Here is a 27,663-nt window from a genome sequence, read left to right as displayed (position 1 = left end):
TTGACAATATGACAATGTTTTATTGGACTGGTCCCAACCTGTGCAACACAACCTTTGACCCCATCTGCCTCTGTGATAATCCAGAAGTGTGCAAGGCAGAAATTAAACATTTTTCTTAATTTTTTTTTTTTTTTTTTGGGCCAACAACGAGGCTTTCTGTGCAGTGCAATTACACCTGGTGCCCTACAAATACTTTTTAATATGCTTCTGGAACTTTTACACCATCAAGGGGAACCTGTGGAGGAAGAAACATGCGATTAAAAAAAAATGGTGATGCTGAGAAGCAGTGCTGGGCAAGTTACTTCAAAACTGTAATGCATTATTACTTATTGTCATTAAGTAATAATTTACCGTACATAATAATATTACTGTGTTTGAAATGTAAGGCATTACACTACTGTTGCATTATTTTTTTCATATGACCAAGCAACATACCTGGAAATATGGATTTGGCATTCTAATTGTAGCTCATTACACATCCATGGAATGAGCTTAAACTAAACTTAAGCAATCTTACATGCTCAAAATTAGCGCAATATCATCACTTGGACTTGTAAATAACGCCTGATCGCCGTAAACGTAAAATAATTTTTAAAAAGTACAAATAAAACGACCTAAACAAAGTTCTCTGCATACCTGCAGTAAACCAGCGCCATCTCAAGGCAACCAAATGAACCGAATTCATGTTATCAACCGCTTCAAATATTCTAAATTTAAAGGGTTTGGGAACATTTTTGGGAGGACTGTATATTATAATGCATTGTAACGCTCGTTTCTGTCATCTGTACTGAGTAAAATATTTCTAGCTACGGCAAGTGAGTAATGCATTACGGTAATGACATTACTCTCCCAAGGCTGCTAAGTGACATTCTAAAGGAGCTTACAGTTCAACAAGTCAGTCATGAAAAATCATCTCAGTTCTCTCACTGAGGAGCCTGCAAGTAAATATGAGACATTGAAAATTAAAAAAACAAACAAAAAAAAACACATTCGAAACAAACCTCTATCCCAGTGAAGAAGCTCTTTGTCATCATCGAAGGCATCGTCGTCATCTCGGGGCCGTTGGTGCAGCGCGGCTTTCCTCGAAGCGCTCGGCTCTGTTCATCAAACGCCAAATGGTCGATTCTCAAGGCAAACTCCCAACCGACGCAAGCGTTTCCGTGTTTGGAAAGCCGCCCGGTCTCAAAGTGCTGAAAATGCTAATCATCTTTGGACCTTGTCGCTGCAAAGGAGATTCTTGGCGTCTTCTGGGTAGGCCTCCGCCGCCGTCGGCCCGCTTGCGCTGCTCGGCCGCGCCGTGCTCGTCTCCGCAGAGTCCGTCTGTGAACGGGCGTAAGATGGCTCACAAGCTCGGTCGCCACTAACCATCAAGTTAGTGGCGACTAGCCAAAAAATGGCTTGACTGTCCCTTTAAGCCTTAAAGGGACAGTCAAGCCATTTTTTTTCTTCCCATTATTCTGTTCTACGCATCCCCGCTAGTCTAAACACGTCATTCTGATTAATATTGCGTTTGTGGATCGCAAGTTAAACAGCAAAATCCCGCTGTTTTGGATTCATCTCAAGGGGCGGCCATTTTGTCACCGGGTGGCGGGCTTGCCGGCGCCTATCCCAGCTGTCTTCGGGCAGTGGGCGGGGGACACCCTGAACTGGTTGCCAGACATTTGCGACAAACGACCGTTCACGCGCCCAATCACGCCGAAAGGCAATTTAGTATGTCCAATGCACCTGCCAAGCATGTTAGGTAGGACGTTATTGCAAAAAACGTTTTGGGTTGACTTTCCCTACCATATTTCCATGAAGTTACGCTCAACTCCAATGGAAAGTTTCCAACTTGAAATATTTCCAAAATCCCGCAGCTTTACTGCAACCTTTCCAGAAGTTTCCCGCCTACGGAATGATGCATTTGCAAATGAAATCAGCAAGAGCTGACGCACCCCGGCAGGTTCTGCACTGCAGCTCGCCGCCGCCGCAGGGCTCTCCGGGCTTGCCCTCGTAACTTTGGTCGGGGTCCGGAGAGTCCACGGGGTCCTTGTACTGGCTCCTTTTATACCAGGGCTTGGTATGCTGCCTCTGGGGGCCCGGGTGCGGCTTCCTGTGGGCGGGATGCTTCCTGAGGGGCGCCCGGAGCGGCGCCTCGCAGCCTCTCCCGTAGCCGAAGTCCTCCTCGGAGTCGGCGGCCTCGTCCCTATACGCTTTGGCGCAGTGACCTTTGCTCCGACCGCCACCTTTGGGCAGGCTTTTTCCACAGCAGGCGCACATGAACCTCTTGGGGGAGAGGATCCACTTGTCGTCCGTTGCTTCCTCCGTCGCTCGGTCGCCCCCCGCGCTTCCTGCCGGCCTTCCGCCCGAGTAAGCCCGCCTGGGGAAGAGATCCACATCCTCCAGGTCCGTGGAAAACATCTCATCCCGAGAAGAGAGCTCATCCAGGGAGGGGCTGAGGACGCTAAGGCGCTCGTGGGTGCTCTGCATGGAGAGGCGGTGGTAGTAGTAGGGCGTCGCGGAGGACGAGGTGCGTGATCCCGCTCCTTGGGTAAAAACGCTTTCTAAAGGCAGCTGGAGGATCTTACACTCAGATTCAACTTGGTTCAAAGACTTGCACACGCTCTTTTCATCCTTGAGTTTCACGGACGAAGGTGACGGAGCTCTGAGGGGATCTACTCGCTTCGCGGCGTCGTCGAAGTCACACTTGGGAGTGCTGTGATCGGCCGCAGGAATATCTGACTGGATATTTGCGACTTTTGACCTGTCGCGAGCGAGGAAAGGCTCAGGATGGAGAGCGTCCTCATGAAGGGAAGAGCTGTCAAGGGGCGGTTCCTCTTCCAGCCTTCCGGACCAGCACTCCAAGCTCCTGTGGCTGGATTCCGCATCATACACGGCCGCGGTGGAGTCGCTGAACGCCACAGCCCCTAAACGGGCAGCATCCGGCGTCGCCGGCAGGAGCCCGGCGCCTTCCCGCTCTTGACCTTTGCCCTCCTCGGCCGGAGAGAACATCCCGGTGGAGTGCGAGGCCACCCCCGAGTCCAGCTCCCTATCCGAGGCTCGGATTTTGTCCAGGCACTCCAGCAACTTGCTGATGGCGTCGCCGGGGTCGGTCTGGACCTCGGAGGTGGCCGTCTCGCGTCGGCTCTGAGGTTGATGACGATGCTGCGGGCACGGCGCCTCGTTCCAGGCGGGCGCGTAGAAGCGAGGCTCAAACATGCGGCGGTAATCCACGGGATACAACGGGGCGTGAGGGACAACGAAGCCAGGATACGGCATGAACTGATAAGGGCTCATGTAGGGCCGGCCGAAATTAAAACCTGTTTAAAAAAAAAAAAAAAAGGGCCCTGCATTAGCAATCCAGCATGTCCGAATCAATCGGGTATACAATATTGTATTACAAGAAGGAAATGAGACGACAAACGTCAAAAATTCTTCACGGGCCCATTAGTTGCAAAAAGCACATCAAGACAATGCTCAATTTTTGACACGTTAGGCTCAACTTGCAGATGTCACATGACCAAACTCAGGAAATTGGTGGGCCCTGAGCTTTACTTGAGAACTTAGCAACTCTGATTTCACATTTTTAATCAAAAAAGCGTATTCAGTTCCATCACGGGGGCGGGCGGCCATTTTGCTGAATTCCCCATTCATTCTTTGGAAATTCTACATAGAATGAATTCCAGGGGCGCTCTATCCGGACAACAAATGGACTGCTCCTTCACTTCTGTGAAGAGATTCTAATTTCATACCTGTGGGAAGACCAAAGTGGTTGTAGGGGTTGTGCCATTGCTGATAAAGGTAGTAAGGTTGGGATGGAGGCTGTACGTAGAAAAAAGGTCTGGGGTGCTGATTTCTCTGCTGCCCGTTAGCACAGGAATGTGGTGGCTTGCCTCCATCTGGAATAAAGTCAAATTGAATGTTATTTTCAGCCACAAATGGTTTCTTTTACGTCAAACCAGTGGCAGGCGCTAACACGCAAATATTATGTGACCGACTGTACATAAGGACTTGTCGAGGCTTTTTTTTTTGTTTTTAAACTTCATTTTTGAGAATCAATACAATCTCTTAGTTGCCTTTTTCCATTTTTCAACTTGCACTGTTGACGACGCAAGACATCAGAGAATTCCTTTTTAATAAGGCTAATAAAAATATTTTTACGCAAGGACATCGTGCAGCTACCATTATTTACCTTCCATGTTTTCCTTCTTTTCTTTCCACTCGGTCCGTCCGAAATAAAACACCACAGAAGCGCGACTGACTGCGGGCAAATAAACTTCAACGACAAAGTTTCACGTTTAGCGTCCGAAACGTTTAAACAAGTCGACAAGAGCTTGTCATCACGGACACAAAACTTCTAATCAGTTCAACAGCCCGCAGCTGGCTGCAAATGTGAATCCCTGCCCACAATTTGCGCACCAAAACACGCTCAAATAAAACCAGTGCGTGTCATTTCAAAAACAAAACAAAAAACAATGCGTTTATGGTACCATATCTAATTTTACGCTATATGCTCTGTCAGAGGGACAGAAAAAAATATAAATAAATATATTGATTGATAATACAACATAAAACATATATAAAATAAATAAACACATAAACAAAATACAACAATGACAGTTTGTGCATTTGGCGCGTTTAAGTGATTTTAAAAAACGCAGTCATACTGAATTCATTGGCCTCGTATTCACGCATGCGCAGCGGCTCTCGGCGACCGACGGCAGCGGCATGCAGTGTGGCGACTGTGTGGCAACTGCCACCGAATGCCGCATGATGCCATACTTGTTGCCACTCTTGCGAGGCATTTCCTCGTTCCTCTGTGGCTGTTGCCACGGGATGCCATACTTGTTGCCACTTGTTGCCACTCTTTCTGAGGCATTTCCTTGTTCCCTTTGTGGCTTGGCTTCACCTCCTCCTGTAAGACTTGTAATGTATTGTTGTTGGTTTGTATAGTTGCTTTTATTTCACCCATTATTGTGTGGATTCCTCTTTCGTCGTTGCTGCCGTTGCATTTTCTTCGTTCTTTTTTTTTTATAAATATGTTACTCGTATTTTCATTTCATGTATGTTTTTTTAGATGTACTGTACTGGTATTGTATCTTATTTAGTGTGGACTGTGTTTTCATTTATTGACATTTGTATTCTGTTCTATCACGCAATGACCGGAAGAGGCGTCTCCAGATTTGCCACGAGCGATGCAAATGAGACGCCACAAGCTATCCAATGAGCTGCAAGCAATGGCCGACAATTCGCCGGCTATCCAATGTGCGGCAGGTATTTACAGACTGGGCGTGTCTATATTGCAAGCGCATTGGATAGCCGGCGATTTGTCGGCCATTGCTTGCAGTTCATTGGATAGCTTTATATTATGTCAACACCGCAGGATCGTTGCAATTTCCTCGTGTTGTTCTTATGCTAAAATCGCGACGAAAGGCGACAAAATGTCAGTGTTTCCGAACATTTCTTTGAGGCCGGAGGTCGCCGATTACCTGAAGGAATCTTTCTTAAACGACGAGGTACGTTTCGATGAAAATACGCGCATTTTCTGTCACGGCAAAGGAACAAATCACGATTATTCCTAAGGAGTACGGTTTTAAGGAGTACGGTCTTACTGTGACTTAAACACTCTTTTTGGAAAAATTATGCAAGTCTGCCGAAAGTGCAATAAGATCATTAACAAAGGCGTGTTTTATGTTCACTTTTGCAGTGTTAAAACGGCAATATAGAAAACTATCTGCGTATGCTTGCATGTTAAGATATTCTGTAACGAAATCTAATGATTTTTTTTGTGTTGTTTTTGGCAACAAGTTGGTGGCGTCCATTGGGCATGATGAAGCCGAGCTCCATTTCCAGATGCTTCTCACCTGCCTGTCGCATCCTCCATCTTACACCTGCGTCCGGGCCAGCATCCACTTGGCGCCGCTTGGAGAGATCAGACGAAAACTGAGTGAGGAGCTGAAAAAAGTGAGCCACGAAAATGGACCTAAAATAGTCCAAGTTATCGAGGAATTTCTGTTTGTTGACATTCGGAATAGCAAATGTGCGGATCAGATGCGGAGCCGGAGATTGTCCCGCATCCAAGTATCCCGGATGTGCTTCTGATTCCTGTGGTTGGACCGAGGTGTGAGAGTCTGTGAAAAAGACAATTCATTCCTTACCTTTGAAAAACCTTACTCAATTTGATTTGTTTTGGTCTTTTCCAGAAGTGTACAGCAGCTCAGCTCGGAGGTGGTGGCGGGCGCGCAGTGCGGCAACGCCGTGCTCAGGGGCGCTAACGTCTTTGCGCCCGGCATACTCGCCTGTCCAAAATGTATATACCATTTTACGGGCACAATAAAAAAAAAATCATCTATATTGTATTAGAAAAAGTACATTTTTAAGTGCATTTATTTTTTTGTCTTTGTCCCAGACATGAAGGCCGGGGACACGGTGTCGGTGTTCTCAGACGTAGAGGGAAAATGCACCCGAGGATCATTCGGCTTTCATGGGAAGAAGATATTTGTGGGGAACGGCGTTGCACAAATGGACCGCGCCAGCATTTTCGCCACGGGAGAAACTATCAGGTTGCGCAATGTGTTATCGTCACAGTATGACATTCAAACCATATAATCTCAAATTTCCATTCCAGACACTTAAAAAAAAAACTGCAAGGAAATCAGCACAAGAGCTAATTTGTCGACTTCCATATAAGTCGCAAGATCTAGCCCCGCCTTTTAAAGCCATACACACTCAAAGTCATAGATGCAGTACCGAAAGACTTTTTTTTGTTGCAAATTCCACATTTTGAGTAGCGTATCCCGCTTTTCCAGAGGTGTCGGCGTGCGTATGACAGAGCCTCTTTATTTGAGTCCATCCTTTGATGGAGTTTTACCTCACCTGGTTTTCTTACAGGTAAAATTATTGTACGATTTTAATAAGTTTTCTTTCGGGTCATACATTTATTGGTTTATGACAGAATCTTCCATCTGTTGTCGCGGGCCACGTTTTGGATCCTCGTCCCGGAGAGCGCATCCTGGACATGTGCGCCGCCCCGGGCGGGAAGACGTGCCACATCGCCGCCCTTATGGAGGATCGGGTACATTGCAAGATGATGTCGCCGCAGTTGCTCACAGTAATTATGTTTTGTTTTTTAATTTTTTGAAGGGTGAAGTGGTGGCCTTGGACAGAATCCGAAAGAAGACGGAGCTGATTGGCCAGAATGCGAAAACGTTGCGGTTGCGAAGCGTGAAGGTGTTTTGCTTCAACAGCATCAACGTCGTAAGCGATGACATCATCGGCCACACGGAAGGTGACCGTCAAATCCTTCCCCCCAGATTATGTCAACATCGCGACCAAAGCTGAAATCTGATTGGATGAAGATCACCCTGAACACCATCTTCTGGCAATAAATCAAGCTCAGGTTGTACTTTTTTTTTTTTTTCCCACTAACTCATCCGTGTTCTTACCATTCTCCAGAGCCGCCTTTCCCTCCCGAAAGCTTCGACCGCGTGCTGCTGGACGCGCCCTGCAGCGGCCTGGGTCAGAGGCCAAACATGGCCGTCACCTGGAGTCTGAAGGAAGTTTGCTCCTACCCGCGCCTGCAGAGAAGCCTCTTCCGTGCTGTACGGCAAATGCGTTATTCTACTTTTCACCGCTAGATGGCGGCAGTGTCACACTTGCAACACTAGTTCTGGAAGATCACGTGTCCAATAGCGTTGATTGAATGATCCATCATCCAGCTATCTCAAATCATATTTTATAAATTATTATATTTTTTGAAACTCATTTAAGGCAGTATTTACCATGGCAGTAAGAATCTCTGTTTTATATTATTAACTTCCTAAACTTCAGTTTTCGTGACGCATTCATATTTTTTCCGTTTGGCACACTTATAACGGATCTCTGATATTTCTCAACTGAAACACAATGTGCGTGTTGTACTTGCAGGCGGTGCGCGCATTAAAGCGCGGGGGCGTCCTGGTGTACAGCACGTGCACGGTGACGCTGGCGGAGAACGAAGAGCAGGTGGCCTGGGCCCTTCGAACCTTCCCCCAACTCACGCTCCTGCCTCAGGTGAGAAAACCATTCACGCGACCTCAGACGCTCAACTGACTGGCTCTTGCCTCCAGGAGCCTCGCGCGGGGGGCCAAGGGATGCCCGGCGCGGGGCTGACACCGGAGCAGCTCGGCCTTCTTCAGAGGTTCCGACCAGAGTTGAGCTGGGGGGACACCGCGGGGATTCCCCTCGCCAACAGGGCGGACGCCGACACCATCGGGTTCTTTATTGCCAAGTTTCAGAAAAACAGCTCGGAAACAAAAGCGCGCTGAGGAAAAGGACTACAAAGCCTGTAATTTGTGTGTCGGGCCACTGGGTGGAGCTGTCACTATGTACACACAGCTAAAATGGGCTAGTTTTTGTTTATACGTGCTCATATACTTTTTTTTTTTTTCAAATGTATTTACAGAACATCTGGGCAAAAAAAAAGAAAGCAGAGTACAAAGGTTGTAATGTGCATTTCAGGCCACTTGGTGGAGCTGTCGCAACGTAATGACCATAGTACACGCAACTGAACTGGTCTATTTTTTTGTATAGATATGCTTATTACAACAATTTTAAAACATTTCTCATATTTTTGTTATGGGTTTTTGTTATGAAAAGGCAGACGGCGACACCGGGTTATGTTTTTTGCTGAGTTTCAGAAGAATTGCTAGAAAAAAAAAGTATAAAGGTTGTAGTACCTGTGTCAGGCCACTAGGTAGAGCTGTCACTGCGTAATGACCATAGTACATTATCGCCACGTTAAATTTCGTTAAAAAAAGTTTTAAAAAGTACAAGTACTTAAAAGGCTGTAATATGCGTATTAGGCCATTGGGTGGAGCTGTCGCTATGTATGCCCATAGAACACGACTAAAATGGGCAATTTTTTGTGTGCGTATGGTAATTATAAGAAAAAATTCTCATGTATTTTTGTTAAAACAATCCTATTCATTTTGAAAAACCTTCTGCAACAAATCGCTGTGTCATGCTAAGCCACATAAAACCCAAGCGCAGGGAGAATGCAGCTGCGTCGCCTTGGCAACACTGACGACACCGTTGCCACGGCGATGGCGGATTCTTCACAAGCGTGCAGAACCAGGAAGCGCTGGCTTCACCAGAGGTATTAACTATTTATTTGGTGAAAGCGGAGTTGCGGCACGGCGAGTCTAATTGATGGATGTTTGCCTAGCTGGCAGGATTCCCGGGAAAAGACGCTCGGCGCTCCGCTCGCGAGCCTATTTTAGACTCATCCCCGCTTTTGGTAGTGCCGCTGCCTTGACGACGGCCCCGTGAGCCCACCTCAATTTTTCAGTAGCGTTTTAAGAGCGAAGGGGAAGAAGAAGGAAAAACTATTTATAGACGCGGTGGCCCGAGCGTTTTCAAAGAGTAACGCCACTATTTTAAGAGCATTTAAAACACATATAAAAGCACGCGCCGCTCCTAATGGAACCTGTTTGTTTTTGTTATTGTTTTTATCATTTTCAATCATTTGTTAAATGTTTTGACGCGACAAAAAAAGAATGCAATATACGACATGAGGGAATTTTTTCAGCACATCTCGAAATGACAAAAGTTTGCACACCCCCGACCCGCATTTCTTCATGTGAAAAGAAAACTGATGGTGGACTTACTGGTTTTCCCAAGTTATAAAAACGAAGCCAAGCAAAGGACTCGCTCGATTCCCAAAGGACATCTGAAAGAAAAAAATAATAATTCACGAAGGAATAAACGACCGACTCGGTACATGAACAAAAAGTCATGCTTTTTTTTTTTTTTTATCAAATATGCATATTTGTGAACATTCATGCATATCCATAAGGATCTATGCATAGATACATATGTACATAAATATAAAAGGTCTCCACGCCCCTGTTCCAATGCCAGGTTATGATTTTAAAGAAAATGACTAAGACCAACTGTTAATAAATAAAAACTTGCAAAAAAATAAATAAATAAAAGGGCAATTAAAAACTACACCCAACACCAACCTGTGGATGTAATTTTGTTCAAAATGAATCACATCGATGCAAACATCAATCAAAAGTTCTGGTTGGCCGTTCCCGACATGGGCAGAGTTTATATGCTGCATTGCGTATCTGGGATTGAACGCCTGGACTCTTGTTTAAAAAAAAAAAAAAAAAAACGTAAACGAAAATCCCGGCATTCGTAAACAAAAATCCCGGCATTCGAACAGGGACGCGTGGACTTTTTCTATCCGCCGTACGCTTGTATCTACGCCATAGAAATGCTGCCACGAAAAAGGGGAAGGACACGGATATAAATAGGATGCGGCGGTCGGGAGGTGTAGCGGCTGGACAGGAAGGAGAAGACGGAAACGGATCCTTGGGTAAAAGGGCTTCTACTGGGAGATGTAGGAGTCTCTGGCCCATTCGCCGGCGTCGCCCCTCTTTTTGGGCTCCCTGTCGTAGCGGTGGGGGTCCCGCGGCGGCCTTTGCTCTTGTTGCTGCGTGCGCTGCTTGTTGCGTTCATTGTGGTCCTGCTCGCGCTCCTTGGAGCGATGATGATGATGGCGGTGATGATGGTGGTTGCGGTCCCGGCGGGCTTGCCGGGGCTCCCCCAAGTCCTCCTCGGCGTCCGCCTCCTCTCGGCGGCGGAGGAGGCGGGCGTCAGGCTCGGCGTGAGCGGCGTCCTTGTCCTCCCGGCTCTCGGGGCTCTCCGAGTCCAGGGTCTCCTGGCGGGCCAGGCCCCTGCTTCGGTGGCGGTGGTGGTGGTGGTGGTGGTGATGTCGGTGGCGGTGGTGGTTGTGGTGATCCGTCCTGGTGGATGAGGAGCGCTGCTGGGCGTGAGAAGCTCCTCTCCCGGACGACTCGGTCCTCAGCGGGCGCTCCTCCTGGTTGGCGCCGTCCTCCTCTTCCTCCTCCTCCTCCTCCTCCTCCTCCTCGGCCTGGTCCTGGCTCTGATGGCGGCGGTGGCGGTGCTCCTCTTTGGAGCCCTTCTTCTCCACCGACGCCTTGTCTGCTCGATGCTCTGTACCGCCACCCTGAGGAAGAGAAAGGAGGACAAAATATTTACGCCATTTTCTCCTGGATCTTTTTTCTTGCTACATCAAATGGAATATTTTTTTAAAAAAAACAAAAGAAAAATAATATACTTATATACTCGAAAGTATTGTTTTCTAAATCAAAATATCAAATTATATCATTTAATATATTTAAATTATAAATTAATACAAAATGTATTCATATTTTAAGTGGATTTACTTATGTATTATACTTTCAATTATCTATATATATATTATATATATATATATATATATGTATGTATAAAAATACGGTAAAATATCAAAATGGAATACTTCTTAAGAGGCTGGAAAAAAATGGCATTTTGTTCAAACTATAAGGTGAATTATGTTTTATTTTCAATTCTGCATTGCAACTAATATACTTGTAAAGTCAATAAGGGATGCTTGATACCGATACCATGTCCCGATACAACAAAGACTTACTTTTTAAAGAAAAACTTACCTATTCCGATGTAGCATTTTCCATAAAATTTCACAAATGAATGGCAAATTTCTTTTGGTCTAATTTGTTATTTCTCATTTGTGATCGTCACGCTGACATTTCAGCGACCGAGGCCAGGTATTGCTAAAGGTCGCAATTCCAAGCTATTATCATTAATCTGCATCATTTTGCTGTAAATTTCTCATTGTCGTGCGGCACTGGGCAAACTGTAAAAAACGTCAGTGGGTACCTGCACGCCGGAGGACGACGGCAAGGCGGTGGCGGGCGATTTGCTCAGCGGCGGTTCGGGGCCGTCGTGGCTGTTGGGGTGCGTGCTTTTCCAATAGGCCTCCAAGTAGTCGGCCATGTGCTCGCAGGCGTCTTCGAGCTGGTTCTCGTCCAGGATGATGTCAAACATCTCCTGGGGACGGCCAAAGGAAAAAGCACGTTAAAAATCATAATAAAGAAATAAATGGTGATTTTTTTTTTTTTTTGGGGGGTGCGCCGCAACGGCTTACGGGCGGACACTGAGCCAGCTTGTCGGCCGCCACCATCTGGACGTTGAGGTGTTTGGCTTGAGACTTGCCTCGCGACTTGATGAGTCTTTGCAGCACCTGAAGGCAACACCACCTTTGATTTTTTTTTTTTTTTTTTATATCATAAAAGAGTCATGGGGTAAAAACACCAGGGAGCTGAAATTTCCAGCAGATGATTAAAATATGTAAAAATTCAAAATGCAATTGCGACTAGTCCAATGCGGCATATGTGCATTTTTTTTTCTGGCCACCAGGGGGCAATCTCCCAGTAAACAAAGGGTGACAGAAGAAGATGCGATCGTATTACGAATTTTTAGTTTGAACGGCTATTATCCTGGCGGGAAGAGTGATTAGCACGTCCGCCTCATAGTTCAGAGTCCTGAGTTCAAATCAACCTAGCTCTATCCTTTCTTTGCGGAGTTTGCATGTTCTCCCCTAGCCCGTGTGGGTTCTCTCCAGGCACTGTGGCTTCCTACCACACTCCAAAAACAAGCATGGCTGCTGTATTGGACACTTCGAATTGTCCTGGTATGATTGGGTGCGTGAATGGTTGTTTGTCCGTCTCTGCCCTGTGATTGGCTGGCAGCAAGTTTAGGGTTTCCCCCGCCTACTGCCCATAAAGCATGTTTGCAACCCTAGAGAAGATAAGCCCTATAAATTGGATGGATGCTATTATACATGGCATCATTTTCCACTAGTAAACCCACCAGGCGCTTTACTGTTATGTTAGTGCCGTATTCTAACAATATGAGCGTGTTATGTTAAAACATGTTGGTGCTGCTCTTATTTCTAAACGTGCTTCCATGTACCATGTGCCATCTTTCTGAGTGATTATTTAAACAATTCTTCAGCCATCTTCAACGTGATAGCAGCCGCGTTTCGACAATGCGGCTCACCTTGGGGGAGGTGATCTTGACGTAGACGATAATCGGGGCCAGGGACGTCTTGCCCAGTTGCGACGGGTGGTTGATGGTGTCGGCGTCCAGGATGACGAGCTGAAGCGTCCGCGCTAGCTCAAAGATTCGCTCCCTTTCTCTTTGGACCTCGGCTAAAAAGGGGCAAGATTGACAATATTACTCAGAGATGAAGGGACGTGGCAGTTCTCAGTAAATGAGAGTGAATCATGCGTGCAGGCTGCCAGCCGGCGTGGCAAAAGGCGAAATTGCGGCGAGAACTTTGGACAAAAGCTACATCACGACTTCTTATGCTGCTGCTAAACGAGCAAAATTATTCTTTCCCCAAATATATTCCACTAGCCCCACCAGTCGTAACAGGAAATTCTGAATAAGATTTTCTGCGTGGAATATGAGCTATGCAACAAAAGCCACCTTTTTTTTTTTTTTTATCTTATCAGAGAGAGCGGCCATTTTGTTCATTGCTGTCGACAGAAAATGACATCACAGTTGCGCACGGCTAAGGTAACGACCAATCAAATATTTTCTGAGTTTGGTCTTGTGACATTTGTAAGCTGTCATGATTGGTCGTTACTTGAGCCATGCGCAACAGTGATGTCATTTTTAAATTAGCATTGTAAAATGCAAAATGGCCGCCCGAGAAGGATAAAAACAAATGGATCTAGCTCTCTAAATTCCACATAATAAAAATGCTTTTTTATATATATATATATATATATATATATATATATATATATATATATATATATATATATGTGTGTGTGTGTGTGTGTGTGTGTGTGTGATAAGAGAACAGTTTGCGAGGAACATTTTTGGGTTGAAGCCCCCTGTAATATTGCATCAGAAAAATAGTTATTTTCCAACATCTCAACACATTTATGTATTCCTCTTGCAAGTGCACCTCAAATAGTTTACAGGCTCCCTCTAGTGGTACGTAACGGAACATAGGCTTGATGACGGCATTTTCCCTGTTAACGTTGCGACAGCGCAGATAATCGTGACTTACCCAAGTTGGAGCGCGTGTTGGAGCGCTCGATGATGGCGTGCTTGCTGGGATGGTTGAGGACCGAGCGTTTGGCCAGCGAGATGTCCGCCGTGACGCGCGTGATGGAGATTCTGCCAGTCGGAGCCACAAAGTCAAACAAGGACGCCGCAGATGACCTCATTTTTTTGTTTTTAGCCTCACGTGACGACATCATGTATAAGTAATGTCTATTTAGGGTAACGACGCACCTGTAAATGTGCGCGCGTGAATTATAACGTTAAGGCTCGTGTGCGTTCCCTGCCTTACGTCGAAAAGGCCCAATCCCGCCCGGCCTCAAACGAGCCCACGATGGCCTATTAAGGACATGCCTATTTAGAGCAGCACCACACTCGCGTCTCTCTGGGCCAACTTGTTACTTACTCCCCAAGGCAGGGGGGAAAATGGGGGGGGGGGGGGGGGGGTGCAGGACAAGGACCTACCGTCCCTCAAACCGGTGCTTCAAAAAGTCAAACAGCGCTTTTTGCATCATGTCCGTCACCTGGAAGCAAGACAAACAACAACAAAAAAGAAAACACAACACACAATGTTTCTGTGAAATGCAAACTTGGGCTTTTTTTTTTTTTTTTTTGCACGTGTGTGTGTTTTAATGTGTAGCGACGACGTACCTCGTAGCCCTTCAGCGAGGGTCCAACCAGAACCACGGGCCGCATGGAAGGCACAACATCGTATGGAGGAATGTGTTCCGTCTTTTAGAGAAGAAACACATCCGTTAAAAATCATGCAAAACTGCAAACACGAGAAGTCAGACGGAAAAGCGATGACAAAGTCACATTGACAGCACGACGGGGCATTCAAACAAGCATGAAAACACACACACACACATATACATATATACATACATATATATATATATATATATATATATATATATATATATATATATATATATATATATATATATATATACATATGTATATATATATATATACATATATATATATATATATATATGGGTCATTCTAGAATTGGAAGACATTTTGGCTTCAAAATTCTTGAAAACTAATGTCAAGTTTCTTTCTCTTCAAACTTATTTAATACTTTTAAACTATTTTCAAAGCATTCTTTTCTCTTCGATGTTGTTTTTCTTTCCTGCATTGGTCAAAAAAGTGTAACCAGACTGGAAGGAGCGCTGAGAAAACGCAGGTTCAAGTCAATTTTATATATAAAGCGGATTTAAAAAGACCAGTCAACCAGAGTGCTGAACAGTAAAAATACAATTTCCAAATATAAACAAGTGAGAAAAAAAACACATATAACACACAAACCGACTAAGAGATAGATAACGCAGCATTTCAGGTATGTCAACTTTCAAGGTGTATTAAAATCAAGTGAGAAGAGGTAGGTTCCTGTCCGCTCTCCTCGTGAGCAAAAGTGCCTTGTCTTCCTTCCTGTTTGTTTTTTCCTTAAATGTTTTAGATTGCCTAACCCTGATACTTTTACTGGCCTTTGATTTTAAAACTAGGTCAAATGCGTCAAACTTAAAATGTCTTCGGCTTTACGATCATAACGTCCCTCGAGACAAAAAAAGTGTGACACCCTGTTTTAGGGGGTACAGCGGAATTATTTCATATTTTAAAACTATTTTCAAGCATTCTTTTCTCTTGACTTAGGAGAAAATGCACAAGTTTTAATATTTTGCACAATTTGATGGATGGGACCTAAAATGTCCTCCGATTCCGGAACGACTCAAAAATCTATCAGTGATCATCGGAAGGTGGATGCAACTTACAGACTTCTGCTTCTGCTTGGCTGCGGTGAGCAGAGAGAAAGAGAGAAATTCAAGAAGGAGAAAGACAAAAGAGGCAGGCGCATGCTGCGGTGCTCAGCAAGGGGACGAAAAGTGGCGGCATTCGCCGGGCGGAGGAGCGCCAAAGAGCCTGGGGCCGCCGTCCAGTTTACCTTCTTAAAAAATGGCATTCGTTTCTCTTTTGCTAAGGGGGACGTGAGTGTGTTGGCGCCGCATCGAGGGGAGCGCAGGATGACCGGGGGCTCATTGTCCTCCGCGTCTAAGCCCGTGGCGTCTATGTCAACGGCTGTCCACGGTGGGCGACAGTTATCGGGGGGGGAGGCCACGCTAGGCGGGCTCGCCGGCGCCGGCGTTGCTTACCGGACGAAGGAGGAGTGGACTTGCGGGAGTTGGAAACCACTTCGCCTAAACTGGACGAGGAGTTCGCTCCCAGTTTGCTGGAACGACATGGGGGAAAATTATATGACGTCGGCATGCGTGGGAGTTCAAGCTAAGTGTGATCCATTTCAATCAATCTCATCATATTTGACTTCATTGCGTTCTCCGAACACACGCGCACAATCCACCCGCGACGGAGCGCAACATCAAGTTTGGTCCAATTAGACGTTTGTTTTTTTAACTCATTCAATCCCAAAGACGTATTTCTACGTTTTTGTTTCGTTTTGTTTTTAAATGTCCAAATATTCAATTCCAGATACTTCAAAATAAATAAATAAATACAATAAAAATTATATATATTTTTTTTTTCATAAGAAAATGGCTGATGCTAAATTAGCTAAGCTCTCAAGTAATTGATGATTCTAGTACTTAAGTATCTATAGTAAGTACTTCAGGTACCTACTTTATTTAATCAGATACTAATACAGTTGATTACTTTATGCTATTATTTGCTAAAGTAATCTATGTACTTAAGTGCTAATCAGTTATTTATGTACTTTAAAACCTAAAGCAATTGATTACCTTAATACTTAATTTAATCAATGACAAACCATTGAGAAATTGATTACTTTTGGACCTAAATCAATCAAATACTTGAGAGATAGATTCATTTTTGTCTATCAACTACTTCAGTACTTAATTACCAAAAGTAATCGAGTAGTAAGTAGCTTATTATATTATCTAAAGCAATCAATTATGAACTAAAAACAGTTGAAAAAAAATGAAAAGCTATAAATAAGTAACTGATTTTTTTTTTTGTTTGTTTTTTTACCTGGAATGGAACTTGCCCAGTTTAGCTCTCTGCTCTTGGAGGATTCGAGTGTTTTCCAGTTTGACGGGACTGGGAATGAATCCGATGTCGCAGCCTTCCTTCACCAGACGTCCTATCCACCAGTCGTTGTTGAATTTCTAGCACAAAGTAAGAGAAAGCTCTTCAGCCGCCCCCGGGAGATGGGGGGGAGGGGGGGGGGGGGGGGGGGGCACCTCTTGACGTGGAGGAAGTCTTTGGCCTCGAAGGAGAGCGCCATGCCGGGGACGGGGACATCGTCGTCGTGGCTGGGGCAGTAGTTCACGTTGGTGCGGACGGCAAACGCAACTGGTTTGATCTGCCGGGAGGGAGGGAGACCGATAAATAATATTACGCCGGCACTTGACCGTCGGTTGCAGAATACAGAGATTTTTGTTGTTGTCTTTGTTTAAAAAAACAAAACAAATAACCCTCCCACCCCAGAGATAAACGCTGCACATCTCCCATACGGTTCCAACCAATCCTCTTCGCTACAGATCCAACAAAAATGTCCATAAAATTCCCAAATAGACGCCCCCCCCCCCCCCCCCCCCCCCCCCTCCAACACTTTCTTTAATTACCTCAGCCAATTCTAATGGCAAGGTGGCAAGTACTTATTGAGAAGTGCAAATTGATGCCCATCCAAGTGGTGATTTCTTTTGGCTACCCTGGAGCTCTGCATTCTGCTGAGTCGATCAAAAAAAATCACTTTATGATTTGCGACCGTGCAACTTTTTAGGGTTGTGGTGCAAAGCTACACACACATATATATATATATATATATATATATATATATATATATATATATATATATATATATATATATATATATAGTTTGAAAAAGCCTCACACTATTATACCTAGGAATGGTGCCCATTATAAAAGTTTAAACAACTAATACAATATTACATATATATAATTTTTAAACACGTAAAATGATTTTTCCTTTGATACATATCATAACATCACTGATTAGAAAGCATTTTTGCGGGGAGCAATGACTGCTTGACCCTTGTGCGGTATTTCATCCACTCCATTGATATTTACATCGAAGGCATTTCACATGAAAAGGAAAGCATTGAAAGAAAAGACTAGGGAGCTGAAATTTCACCCGGATGGTGACAACATGTTTTCAGTTCAAAATGGCACGACCGCTTAGCTATCACACTAGCAGGAGCGTGCCATCCTCGGCTAAAATACCGCAAGCAGAACGAGGTTTCGAACTTTTCCAAAAGTACATTTATGGGCAATTTTAGGAGTTCCTATTTAGCAAAAGCCCACGCGCATTGGCAGCATACCTTGGCCTTGTCGAGCTGAGCCTGCGCTTGCCTCTCTGCCTCTCTGCGCACTGCCTCCCTGTCCTCCTCCAGGACACATCAGAGTCCGACGGACGGCTGGTGTAGGAATCGGCCGAACCCTGCGGAAGCAAACAACAGCTTTACTCCGCTTGCCGCGCTTACAAATCGATTTCGGCGAGACATTCGCGGAAATGAGGTCGCCGCGAGTAGACGGGAGTCCGAGGCGCGGCGGATCCTCCGCGCCCGTACGCAACTTGGCCACCCACGCGAGAGCTTTCATTCATCTCACTGCACCACCACAACACGCTAAAAATAGCTTCCCTCGCTCACGCCGCCTCATTAGAATTACCCGGCCGTCCCGTTGCATGCACGCCACGCTGGGCGATGGCTCCCTCATCTACGTTCCCTCATTCCGGGGATGTCACCGCTGTTGCGATTATGAAAGTCTCATTGATGCAAAAACAAACAAAAAAAAACAACATATATATATATATATATATATATATACAGGGCTGATGGACAATGTCACCAAGCATACTGGGAAACAACCGAGTTGAAGGTAGAGAAGAGGTATGTCAATCACCCGACCCGAATCCAAGTGAGCATGCATTTCTCTTGCTGGACTAAGTGGATGGGAAATTGCAGCAATAAGAAGCAGGAAACTAAGACAGTTGCAACTGATTCTGTGCTGAAGCAAACTTGAAATGTTGCTTTGCACCTTAAGCAATGAAAAGACACTTTGGAGCTGAAATTTCACCCAGATGGAGACATCATGTCAAGGTTTGAAATGGCACAACCAACTTAGCTGTCACACTTCTAGTGTTAACCCTTGTGTTAAGGGTTAAAGTGTATAATTAGTTTTTATTGACAATTAGTCATTTCTCGGGGTTCTTTAACTCACTCAAGACATTTTGGTCCCATTCAATTCTGTGTATCTGTTTCCATATTTTTTTCTGATCAAATTTATCTGAGTGGCTGGCGAAAACTTAAGTACTAAATTCAGAATAATTTTATAAAACAGTATAATTTTTAATTTACTTTCCCCCAAATCTTCATTTTAGTTTTGTGTTTATCAGTTATTTTTTTTAAATATATATTGTTCTTTGTTTATTGGGTAACTGGGCCACATGGTCAATCAAGGTTTTCCACGGCAAACAGGTGTCGGTCACCTCCCGAAGTTTGGAGGACTATTTTTGCAAACGCTCACGTAAAGATAAGAAAGCCCTCGCCCAACGGCCCTGCCGCGCGCAAGACGGTAAGCAACTGGAGGGGGGCGATCTTACGTAGGCGTCCGAACTCTTGACGCGACCTCCCTTGGCTCGTTTCAGCAGTCGCATCCAGGTGGCCTTCATCGGCCACGCCGCTCACTCAGTGTCCTCGGCCACTGGCGCTACGCTCGGACCGGCACGGCCGCGGTCAAGTTCACGGCGCCGCCGCCCCGGCTACAGGTCCAAAACGCAGGAAGGGCCGCTCCCTTCCGACGCCCGCGTGGGGAATGCCGCTTTCACCGTGGCTTTGCCGCAGCTCCGGCGAGCCCCGCCGCTCAATGAGGAGGAATCCACAGGAAGCGCCCGCCCCGCGCATAATCTCAGCCCCCGTCTCCTCAGACGGCCGCAGCAGGTGCCGACTCCGAGGATGAGTCAGGCGGCGGCCGAGCGCCGCATCCTCCCATCGCCGCTCGGCAGCCGATCCGACCCGACTCCTCCTAACCGAGCCTCGCAGGCGCCGCCGCCCTGACGCAAGCTCTCCGCGCCTCTCCGCATTTGTCACAAGCTCGCCTGTGCTATTTCAGTGATTCTGCCGCTCTGTCTCCGTCCGCCCCTCCTCCCTCCCCCCTCTCCTCCGTCACTCCCCACATTTTCTCCCTCGGTTACCCCCTAACGTCGCATCCATCTGCTGGCATTGCGGGGTTCTGGCCCGGCCGCTTATTGTTGGAGCGCAACAACGCCGGGCGCACGTGTGACACATGAAATAATCCCGCCGCCGACATGCACGCGGAGTAACGTGACAGTTTATCAGTATCGACAAGGTCACAAACGCCCCTGGCCGTTCAAGGGTCTTGATTTGCATCGCGCAAACACTTTCCTCGGTGGAAACGTTTATGTTGTTAATCTCAAAACGGTCGTCGGATGCTCGCCTGGAATGCTCCCGTCCCGTTTAAAATTTCCGAAGATCGAAACAGCCACGAGCAACGTTCGCCACTCAGTGTCTATGGGTCCCAAAATATCCAACTTGCATCATCCAAACACGGCGAATGTTGGTACGCATCGGAGAAGGCAGCCGTACTTTTGAGCTCATCGGGCTTCATCCGAGATCTCAAATGTTTGCTCAGCGGTCGTCAGAATTCTCCTGGAACTCTCTTGTTGCAGGAAATTTTTGAATGACTGAAATCCCGACAAGATCCAAACAGCCACAACCAAAGTTCAACGGGTCCCAAAATATCGTATTTGGGAAGCCCTTCTTCAAGAAGGAGTATTGTTACAGTGTTGTTTCTTTTTGTTGTTCAGTGGGTTCCTAAATGCTCAAAATCTTCTCTTTGTGAACTTGAAGTGGAGCTAGATGCTCTGCTCTCCGCTATTTGGTCAACAAGGAACCTAATACTAACAAAAATGTGGACATTTACAAGAAATTCTGAAAACGGTCTCACTTTTCCAGTAACGCTGGTTAGAATGGCGTCACGATGATATCTTTGGTTCAATTCTGAGGGGCGACGTTTCAGTTCGTGTTCATTTTTCTCTTCAGTTTCTTGCACTTTCTTACGTTTTCATTGTAAGTTTTAACCGCTAGCTGCAGAAAACATCTTTATTTAAAATCTGAGGGCGCCCGGCGGATCCGTGGAGATGAATCTCGGGCCGTCGCAAAGCCACATGGGACAAATGAGCATAATTAGCTCCTTAATTAAAACATTCCCATCTCCATTTAGGAGCAAGACTTGGCTGAGAGAGGTTGCTAAAAAGGGATCCGCCGCTGCGCCGATGACGCACGTAGCTCCCGCGGACCGGTTCGCGGGGTTGCGTGAGTTCGGAGGTCATCCGGTGTGGGAGCGTCAGCAGCCGGAGTATGAGGAAAAGGTGATTTTTTTTTTTTTTTAAATAAGAGTTGTTTACTCCCTGAGGAGCTCCAACGCTGACACGCTAATCAGCCGCCCTAATCAGATCCAATCAACACGCGCTTATCACTTGAAGACGTTGGAGCTCTTTAAGACCAATTAGACTCCACGTTGAGAAAGTGCAAGAAAGAAACAACTGTTTAAAAATGTAACAGAAGTTCTACAGATACTAGAAGACGAGCGGCTGAAACCTGCGACCTGATCCTGAGTAGATGTCAAGTAGCTAGCGCGAATGAGATCCGCAAGGCAGGACGCAGGATCTGTTTGGAGACCAGTGACGAAGACTCGTTGAGACGGAAAAGGGCCTAGAAAAAACACAAGTCTACTCCAACGCCCACAATGACAGCCCTAACGAACGTTCGGACACATTAGGGCTTTGATTCACTTTGTCCATCCTTTAGAAGGTCGAAGGGACGTTTGCCCATCGTCCATCAAAGGAAACAACCTGGTCGAGTTGAGAGTATTACATCAGGACGACTCCAATTAAGTCAAAACGCTGGTCGGCCGACCAGAGTCGAATCTACAAGATCTGAAAGCTTCTTGTGTCAGCTTTAACGTATCTAAAATGCATTCATTTCCATTCAAGCCATCTAAGCGCTGCCTTCTGCCTTCTCCGCAGGGATTTTCCAGTGCTTTAAGCTCTCCGGCTTCGAAGCCTTCACTTAAGAGTGGCGGGGGGGGGGGGGGGGGGGGGGATGTTGCGTTTTTTTTTCGAAGGTGACCTTCAGCGCTATTGGCCTCCTTTCTCAGTGTAGAGAAAATGATATTTATATCCAGTAAATACAAGGGCTTAAAATACTTTGTTGGATTTGGACCAACAAAAGCTTCTTGGACATTGTTAAAGATGGGATTTTTTTGTCGGAGTTCTGTGAAGTAGGAAGTTGAACCGGGGATCTTTCTCGATTAACCGTAGTACAGAATTGCTTTGATAAATCCCAGTCGCTTATTTAAACAATTATTCAGAGAAAGAAACCGTCGGAGGCTGACAATGGCCAACACGGCCCTACTTGGGTTTTGTCGTGACTCATTGCGGACCGCCTCGCTCCCCCCTGCCATCTGTCCATCACCGCCACTTTGTTCAAGTCGGTGAAATGCTTGGCGTCCGGACGGCCGACTGCTACTCGCTGCGCTTACTAAAATTTGCTCTCAATCGAGGGGGATGCACAGACATCAAGGTGACACTGACAGGCCTCGGAAAAGTGTTTACCCAGCAATCCGAGTGCCAGCGCATTAGGTAAGTGCAGCGCGTCGTCCCATCGCCGAGATGGACTCGCAGGCTGTCGATCACGCGACAAGACGGCGTGGCCGGCGAGTTGCGGGGTCAGGCCACCTCGCGCTTCCAACGCGGCTAATTTCAAACAAAATCTCACGATCCATAGCTTTCGGTACGTTTTTTTATTATCCGTACCGGGAATATGAGTCGGCAATAAAAAGTCTGGCAAAAAAGATGGCCGCGACGTCAAAGCGCTCGAGAGAGATGATGGCGCTTGGGCGGAGATAATGAAACCAAAAGGTACTTCAAAAATCTAAAAGCAGTGGGCTGGGCTATATTCATTAACTTAAATGTATAATGTTCAAGGACACGGGGAAAAAAAAGTGTTTTAGGACTTCTAACAGCGTATAATGGCCTAATCCCGGGGGGCTAATAAATTTTACCTGCGACCGGCGGCTGCCGTCCCTGCCGGGGGCATCGCTCTCATTAGAAGTCAATCCCCTCACCGCCAGGATGGTCTTTATCTAGCGGCTCGTTCCCTCGGCGCACGCCGAGCGCTATAATAGGATGATGGCTGATGAAGAGGATACAGTTAAGTGAGAGAGGCCGGCCTGCGGGAATGGCGGTGGCGGTGGCGGTGGCGGGGGGGCTACGCTTGTATTTTACGCCTGCGTCATCAATATTCCGGCAGCTTCCTGGCGTATGAGGTGTAAGACTGCGAGATGATTGATGAGAGCTGGCCGAGCGAGCGCAAGGAGCGGCGGGCTAACCGGCTCCGGTCAAACGGAACATCCAACAAATGGGAGCGCGCTGGAGATTCTTGCGTTGGGCCTCATTGGTTTTATTTCATGTGGACAGTATGAAGCGTTTTGCCATTTTACTTTTTGGCGATATAGCGTTCTTACGTTACTTAATTGGGCCATAAAGTCAAAAAATTCGCGGGCAGAGATAGAGTACGTAGTTGGGAAAAAGGCCTGTTCTGAAAAATATTTTAAATATTTTAGGCCTTCCTTGTCTTGGTTTGTGTGAGTTTTATCCAGGTAGTCTGCAAAATCATGCATATTAGATTCATTGCTGACCCCGGGCCAAAAAGTCCAGATCGAAGATTGCGGCGCCTACCTACTGTAGTTATTCAGATCTACATTTACACGCTGTTGTCGACAATTTAGTCCCATTTTTTTCCTAGAGCCTTTGGGTTAAATTAACTCAAACTTGCAGGTTGTTCTATCCTCTTGCGGGTCCGATGTGCATTGCCTTCCGCCTTGTTCTCTAACTCAAAAATCGAAGCGACACTTTAACGCGCCGTCTGAGAAGAAGCGGCATGCCGAGCGCATGCCGCCGACGGGGCTACAAAGTTCAGGCGTACCTTGACGATCGGCTTGGGATCAGGAGACTAAATATTGAAAATGATTGCAGAGCAAAGACAAAAGACCAAGATCAACTTAGTGTATCCGATCTAACTCACCAACGCAAACCAAATTTAAAGAAACGCTCGGTACGCTAGCTCGGCGTGCAAGTTAACTTGAAGTTCAACCGTGGGATAACGCCCCTTCCGACGTGCCCCAATAACCTCCATTCTGCCGTAATCCAAGCCCTTCCCCTCGCCGAGAGAGGAAGGAAGAGAGCCTTGTAAAAAGCGCGGAAAAAGTTTCCTGAAACTCACCAAGTCAGAGTCCTCACTAGCCGAGTGAAACATTTCTGCCGGGAGGGAAAAAAAAAAAAAAAATCTCAGCGGCTGCCCATCTTTGCTGCGCAGCGCAAGATTTCCTTAGCCTTTTTGCTTCTGTATGCCCTCCCTAAAAAAGTGTGAGCTGGGAGAAGAGTTGAAAGTTTCTTTTAGGTAATCCGACTTCAGAGGCACGGAGAGAGGACGGGCGTCTTTCCCACGCTGGGAGTATACGCCGTCAGAACTCCACAAGCGTCCACCAGACCCGAAAAACAAGCCCCCCACCCCTTTCCTCCCAAACCTCTGTCCCTCCCACACACACAGAACGGGTAAGCGAGGAAGATCTCTGGCCAACGGGGCCGCTCTGAAAATTCCAGAAAGCAGCTGCAGACGCTTTTTGATGCCTGCGCGCGTGTGTGATCTGTGTCGTTTGCACGAGTTCCAATTTGCCTGAGAAGAGGCTACGGGTTTTTTCAACACATGGTGGTGAGCCCGAGATATCAGGAAGTCATTATCCAACAAAACGTTGAAACGCTCCTGGCTATCACAACCAGAGGCCACTGAGAGTTTCCGTTTCTTTAGACTTGAGGGTAACGAGCGCGCCGTCGTTACTGATAATTTGATGAAAGAAAAATGGTCAAGCGTCGATCTGTGCGATGTTTTGAAACGAGAGACGCGGCCCAATCACGTATTCCCCGCCAAAAGGTGGGAACGGCTCTAAAGAACCTGTTACACAAACGACAAACTAGAAGCCAGATTTTTTTTTTTTCTCCCCCCCAGTGAGTTGTTTGATGGGCGGCCCGGGCTAAATCCTGGATTATATTGGGTTTGATCGGGGTTAACCCCCCCCCCCCCCCTCCTTGTGAGGATTATGTTGCGGAGCGTGTGCTCGGCACGTGACAAAGCAAAGCGTAGTCGGCGCCAGACAAAACAATGGTTTCAAGAGGCACGTCAGCTCAGACCCTTCATCATCAGGACGACTAGAAACCTGACTGCTCAGCACTTCCATTGTGTAGCTGTGAGGCACTGGGCACTTGACTGAATTGCCTTCAATTATCAATTCTTTTTTTTTAATCATTTTAGGATGTTAGATGTTTTCCAAAAGATAGGCACGGTACCCCTAACACAACCACAACAAAAAAGTACCTATACCACCTACACAAGTAATAGAACAAATGCTAGCAACATCAGCAACAAACCACTATAGCAACTAGATACAGTGGACCCCCGTGTTACAGTGTCCCTGGCTTACGTTTTTTTCATGTTGCGATATGGAATTCTGAGTTTTTTCGTCCCCTCTTTATGGTATCTTCCCGGTTTTGCGACAAAAACAACTGTCATGACCCTAGGGGGTTGACTGTATTTGTGTTGTTTTGTCTCCATCTGCAGGTGTTTTTAGGTAATTGCACTTATTTTCAATTGCCGTTAATGCCTCCAGGCAATGCGTCGCTACAATGCTGGTCAGCTATTGCTCGGCGTCTCCTCACGTAGATGCTGGTCCGCTATGGGTCAGCGTCACTCGTTTCAAAATGGCGGAATGGTAAAGCTTTGTTCTATCGAAAGTGGTTACAAAACCGTATTCATAGCGCATTTTACTGCTTAATTCAAACTTGAATGGGTCAGCCATAGGTCCCAAGATCGCTAGTGATGTTAAAGAGAGAAGTAAGAATTTGATTTATTTGGAAACGATGTTGGAGATAATCAAGAAATACAAAGCTAGCCTAGCCTAGGCAACCCTTACTAGGGAATATGGGCATAACAAGTGCAAATTAAACAGTAAATAAATCCTTTCTGTATTTTTTATTCATGATGTTTTCTGATTGTATACATGTACTATACTATTTTGGTACCAATTTTTAATATGCATGTACAATTTTGATGTTTTTACCTGGTTCTAAACGCATTAGCTATTTAAAATAGGTTTGGATTGCCCGCCTCACTGTGAATTCGCCTTACGAGCCAAACCGCGGAACGCATTAACCTCGTAACACGGGGGCCCACTGTACTTGCAACAGACCACAGAGTTAGCAAGATGTTAGCGGTTGGATGGTCACCTCTCAAAGTCACCTCTCAAACTTCCCTGCTTTTGGAGAAAGTATCACAGAGATTACAGAGAGAATCAAATGCGAAGTCCAACACACCCTCAGAAAGCCATTTGAGAAAGTGACATATCAACGTTGCCAGCTTTATCAACAACACCTTATCTAAAGGACACAAGGTAAATGATGGCTTAACTTCAAGCATAAAACAGCACTTTAATGGCGGTTTATAGGACAGACCTTCTTTCTTGTAGGCGACTTCCTGAAGTCTCCGCAGGGAAGCACGGAAAATAAAAGGCTACAAACCTCACATGGTAATTTGCTGGCTTTATGTTGCGACTAAGGGAGGATTACGGCATTTTATTGGGGGTTTGTGAGGCGTGGAGGTGTTGATGGACGGATTTTGTTTGTGCCGAGAAAGAGCCATTCCCCTGTTGTTGTTTGCGAAAAAAGGTCAATCCGGATGGGTTGAACACATTGTGCGCGGCGTCAAAATGAAAGTCGGACTAATTGGGACGGAGCCTTGAGGGAGGAAAGGCCACATGCAGAGTGTGGCGCTGCTGATCAGGACGTGGAAGCCGGTGTCGCTAGCTACAAACTAAAAATATATCTCTCAACAAGCAGCCTAATAAGAAACCAATCAATGCCGTCGGTATTCTCATGTCATAGTGGTAAAACTGATGCTGTTGGCATGCAGATGAATACCAGAGAGTTGGAGTCTCCAGACACACACAATTAACATAAACGCCCCGCATAGTCGCATAGACAGGGATCACGAATTAATTTGCGTAACAAGCTCAGACCGGCGATGACGTGTAAAAAAAAAAAACGCAAAATGAAAACAGATATGAGAAACCGTTGATTTATTCCGACCCGCGGCCGCCTGCGTGAAAGAAAAACAAAATCCGGCTTCGGCAACGGAGTTTTCTTTGCCTGTCAAGCGCGCGTTTGAAAGCGAGGCATGCTTGGCAGTCAAAGTTTGTAAAAACACACCAATCACTGAGAAATGAACTCCAGACTTGCCAAGAGGGCTTTTACACAAATGAAAAACGCGCCACCGGGACTTAACGTACTACCCTGATAAAAGATTCCATTTTCCTGGAAGCAATCCCTGCCCCTTACGTTGGCGATGATCTACGAAAAATTCCCGAAAAAGACTCAGAGGGATTCCGAGATCGGAGGTTCAGGACAAAAAAAAAAAGTTCCTAAAAGGGCCTGATGGACTTCATGACAACAAGTAAACTTAAAAGGATTCAGAACGCTGAAATGCTTGGTAAAACTCAATTTGATCACAAATAACAACAGAATCATTTGTAACAAAAGTGAGATATGTCAAAGATTTTACACTTCTCCAAACGTCTCTCAAGATCTTTAAGATCTCTCTTAAAAAGCACACAGGATTTGAATTTGGG

General features: G+C 46.0%; 3 protein-coding genes across 5 annotated transcripts; 1 reads left to right on the top strand and 2 right to left on the bottom strand.

Moving 5' to 3' along the window:
- LOC148408036 (bucky ball-like) lies at nucleotides 1-4,538 on the bottom strand. Its single transcript, XM_088441936.1, has 7 exons — nucleotides 4,172-4,538; nucleotides 3,732-3,878; nucleotides 1,935-3,299; nucleotides 1,216-1,320; nucleotides 1,002-1,097; nucleotides 885-935; nucleotides 1-235 (listed from the first exon to the last, which is right to left on the bottom strand). The coding sequence occupies exons 1-6, from the start codon at nucleotides 4,176-4,178 to the stop codon at nucleotides 910-912; spliced, it is 1,746 nt and encodes a 581-aa protein (XP_088298062.1). The 5' UTR covers nucleotides 4,179-4,538; the 3' UTR covers nucleotides 1-235; nucleotides 885-909.
- A 234-nt stretch (nucleotides 4,539-4,772) lies between these two features.
- On the top strand, nucleotides 4,773-8,587 carry nsun6 (NOP2/Sun RNA methyltransferase 6). Of its 3 annotated transcripts, none has more exons than XM_088441938.1 (11): nucleotides 4,773-4,896; nucleotides 5,788-5,943; nucleotides 6,015-6,100; nucleotides 6,183-6,289; nucleotides 6,389-6,542; nucleotides 6,789-6,870; nucleotides 6,935-7,054; nucleotides 7,123-7,267; nucleotides 7,435-7,580; nucleotides 7,906-8,031; nucleotides 8,088-8,587. In XM_088441938.1, exons 1-11 carry the CDS (start codon nucleotides 4,816-4,818, stop codon nucleotides 8,283-8,285), a joined length of 1,401 nt encoding a protein of 466 aa, XP_088298064.1. In that variant the 5' UTR covers nucleotides 4,773-4,815; the 3' UTR covers nucleotides 8,286-8,587. The 3 variants fall into 3 exon arrangements, with proteins under 3 accessions (XP_088298064.1, XP_088298063.1, XP_088298065.1); XM_088441937.1 differs by lacking the exon at nucleotides 4,773-4,896 and adding an exon at nucleotides 5,322-5,495; XM_088441939.1 differs by lacking the exon at nucleotides 4,773-4,896 and having other exon boundaries at nucleotides 5,788-5,926.
- A 1,153-nt stretch (nucleotides 8,588-9,740) lies between these two features.
- On the bottom strand, nucleotides 9,741-20,038 carry LOC148408034 (voltage-dependent L-type calcium channel subunit beta-2-like). Its single transcript, XM_088441940.1, is given in 14 exon segments — nucleotides 9,741-10,996; nucleotides 11,710-11,880; nucleotides 11,978-12,073; nucleotides 12,892-13,043; nucleotides 13,916-14,025; nucleotides 14,374-14,432; nucleotides 14,560-14,640; nucleotides 15,854-15,987; nucleotides 16,062-16,138; nucleotides 16,912-17,050; nucleotides 17,125-17,245; nucleotides 18,225-18,298; nucleotides 18,301-18,343; nucleotides 19,508-20,038. Coding segments are annotated over 14 exon segments (1,968 nt in total). The 5' UTR covers nucleotides 19,577-20,038; the 3' UTR covers nucleotides 9,741-10,354.
- Nucleotides 20,039-27,663: the final 7,625 nt, after the last annotated feature.

The sequence above is a fragment of the Hippichthys cyanospilos genome, chromosome 19 (genome assembly GCF_059441005.1).
Source record: "Hippichthys cyanospilos isolate Australia breed blue-spotted pipefish chromosome 19, RoL_Hcya_1.0, whole genome shotgun sequence".
NCBI classification, from domain to species: Eukaryota; Metazoa; Chordata; class Actinopteri; order Syngnathiformes; family Syngnathidae; genus Hippichthys; species Hippichthys cyanospilos.
The sequence above is the reverse complement of the archived record's forward strand: the minus strand, read 5'-3'. Positions and strand labels throughout refer to the sequence as shown.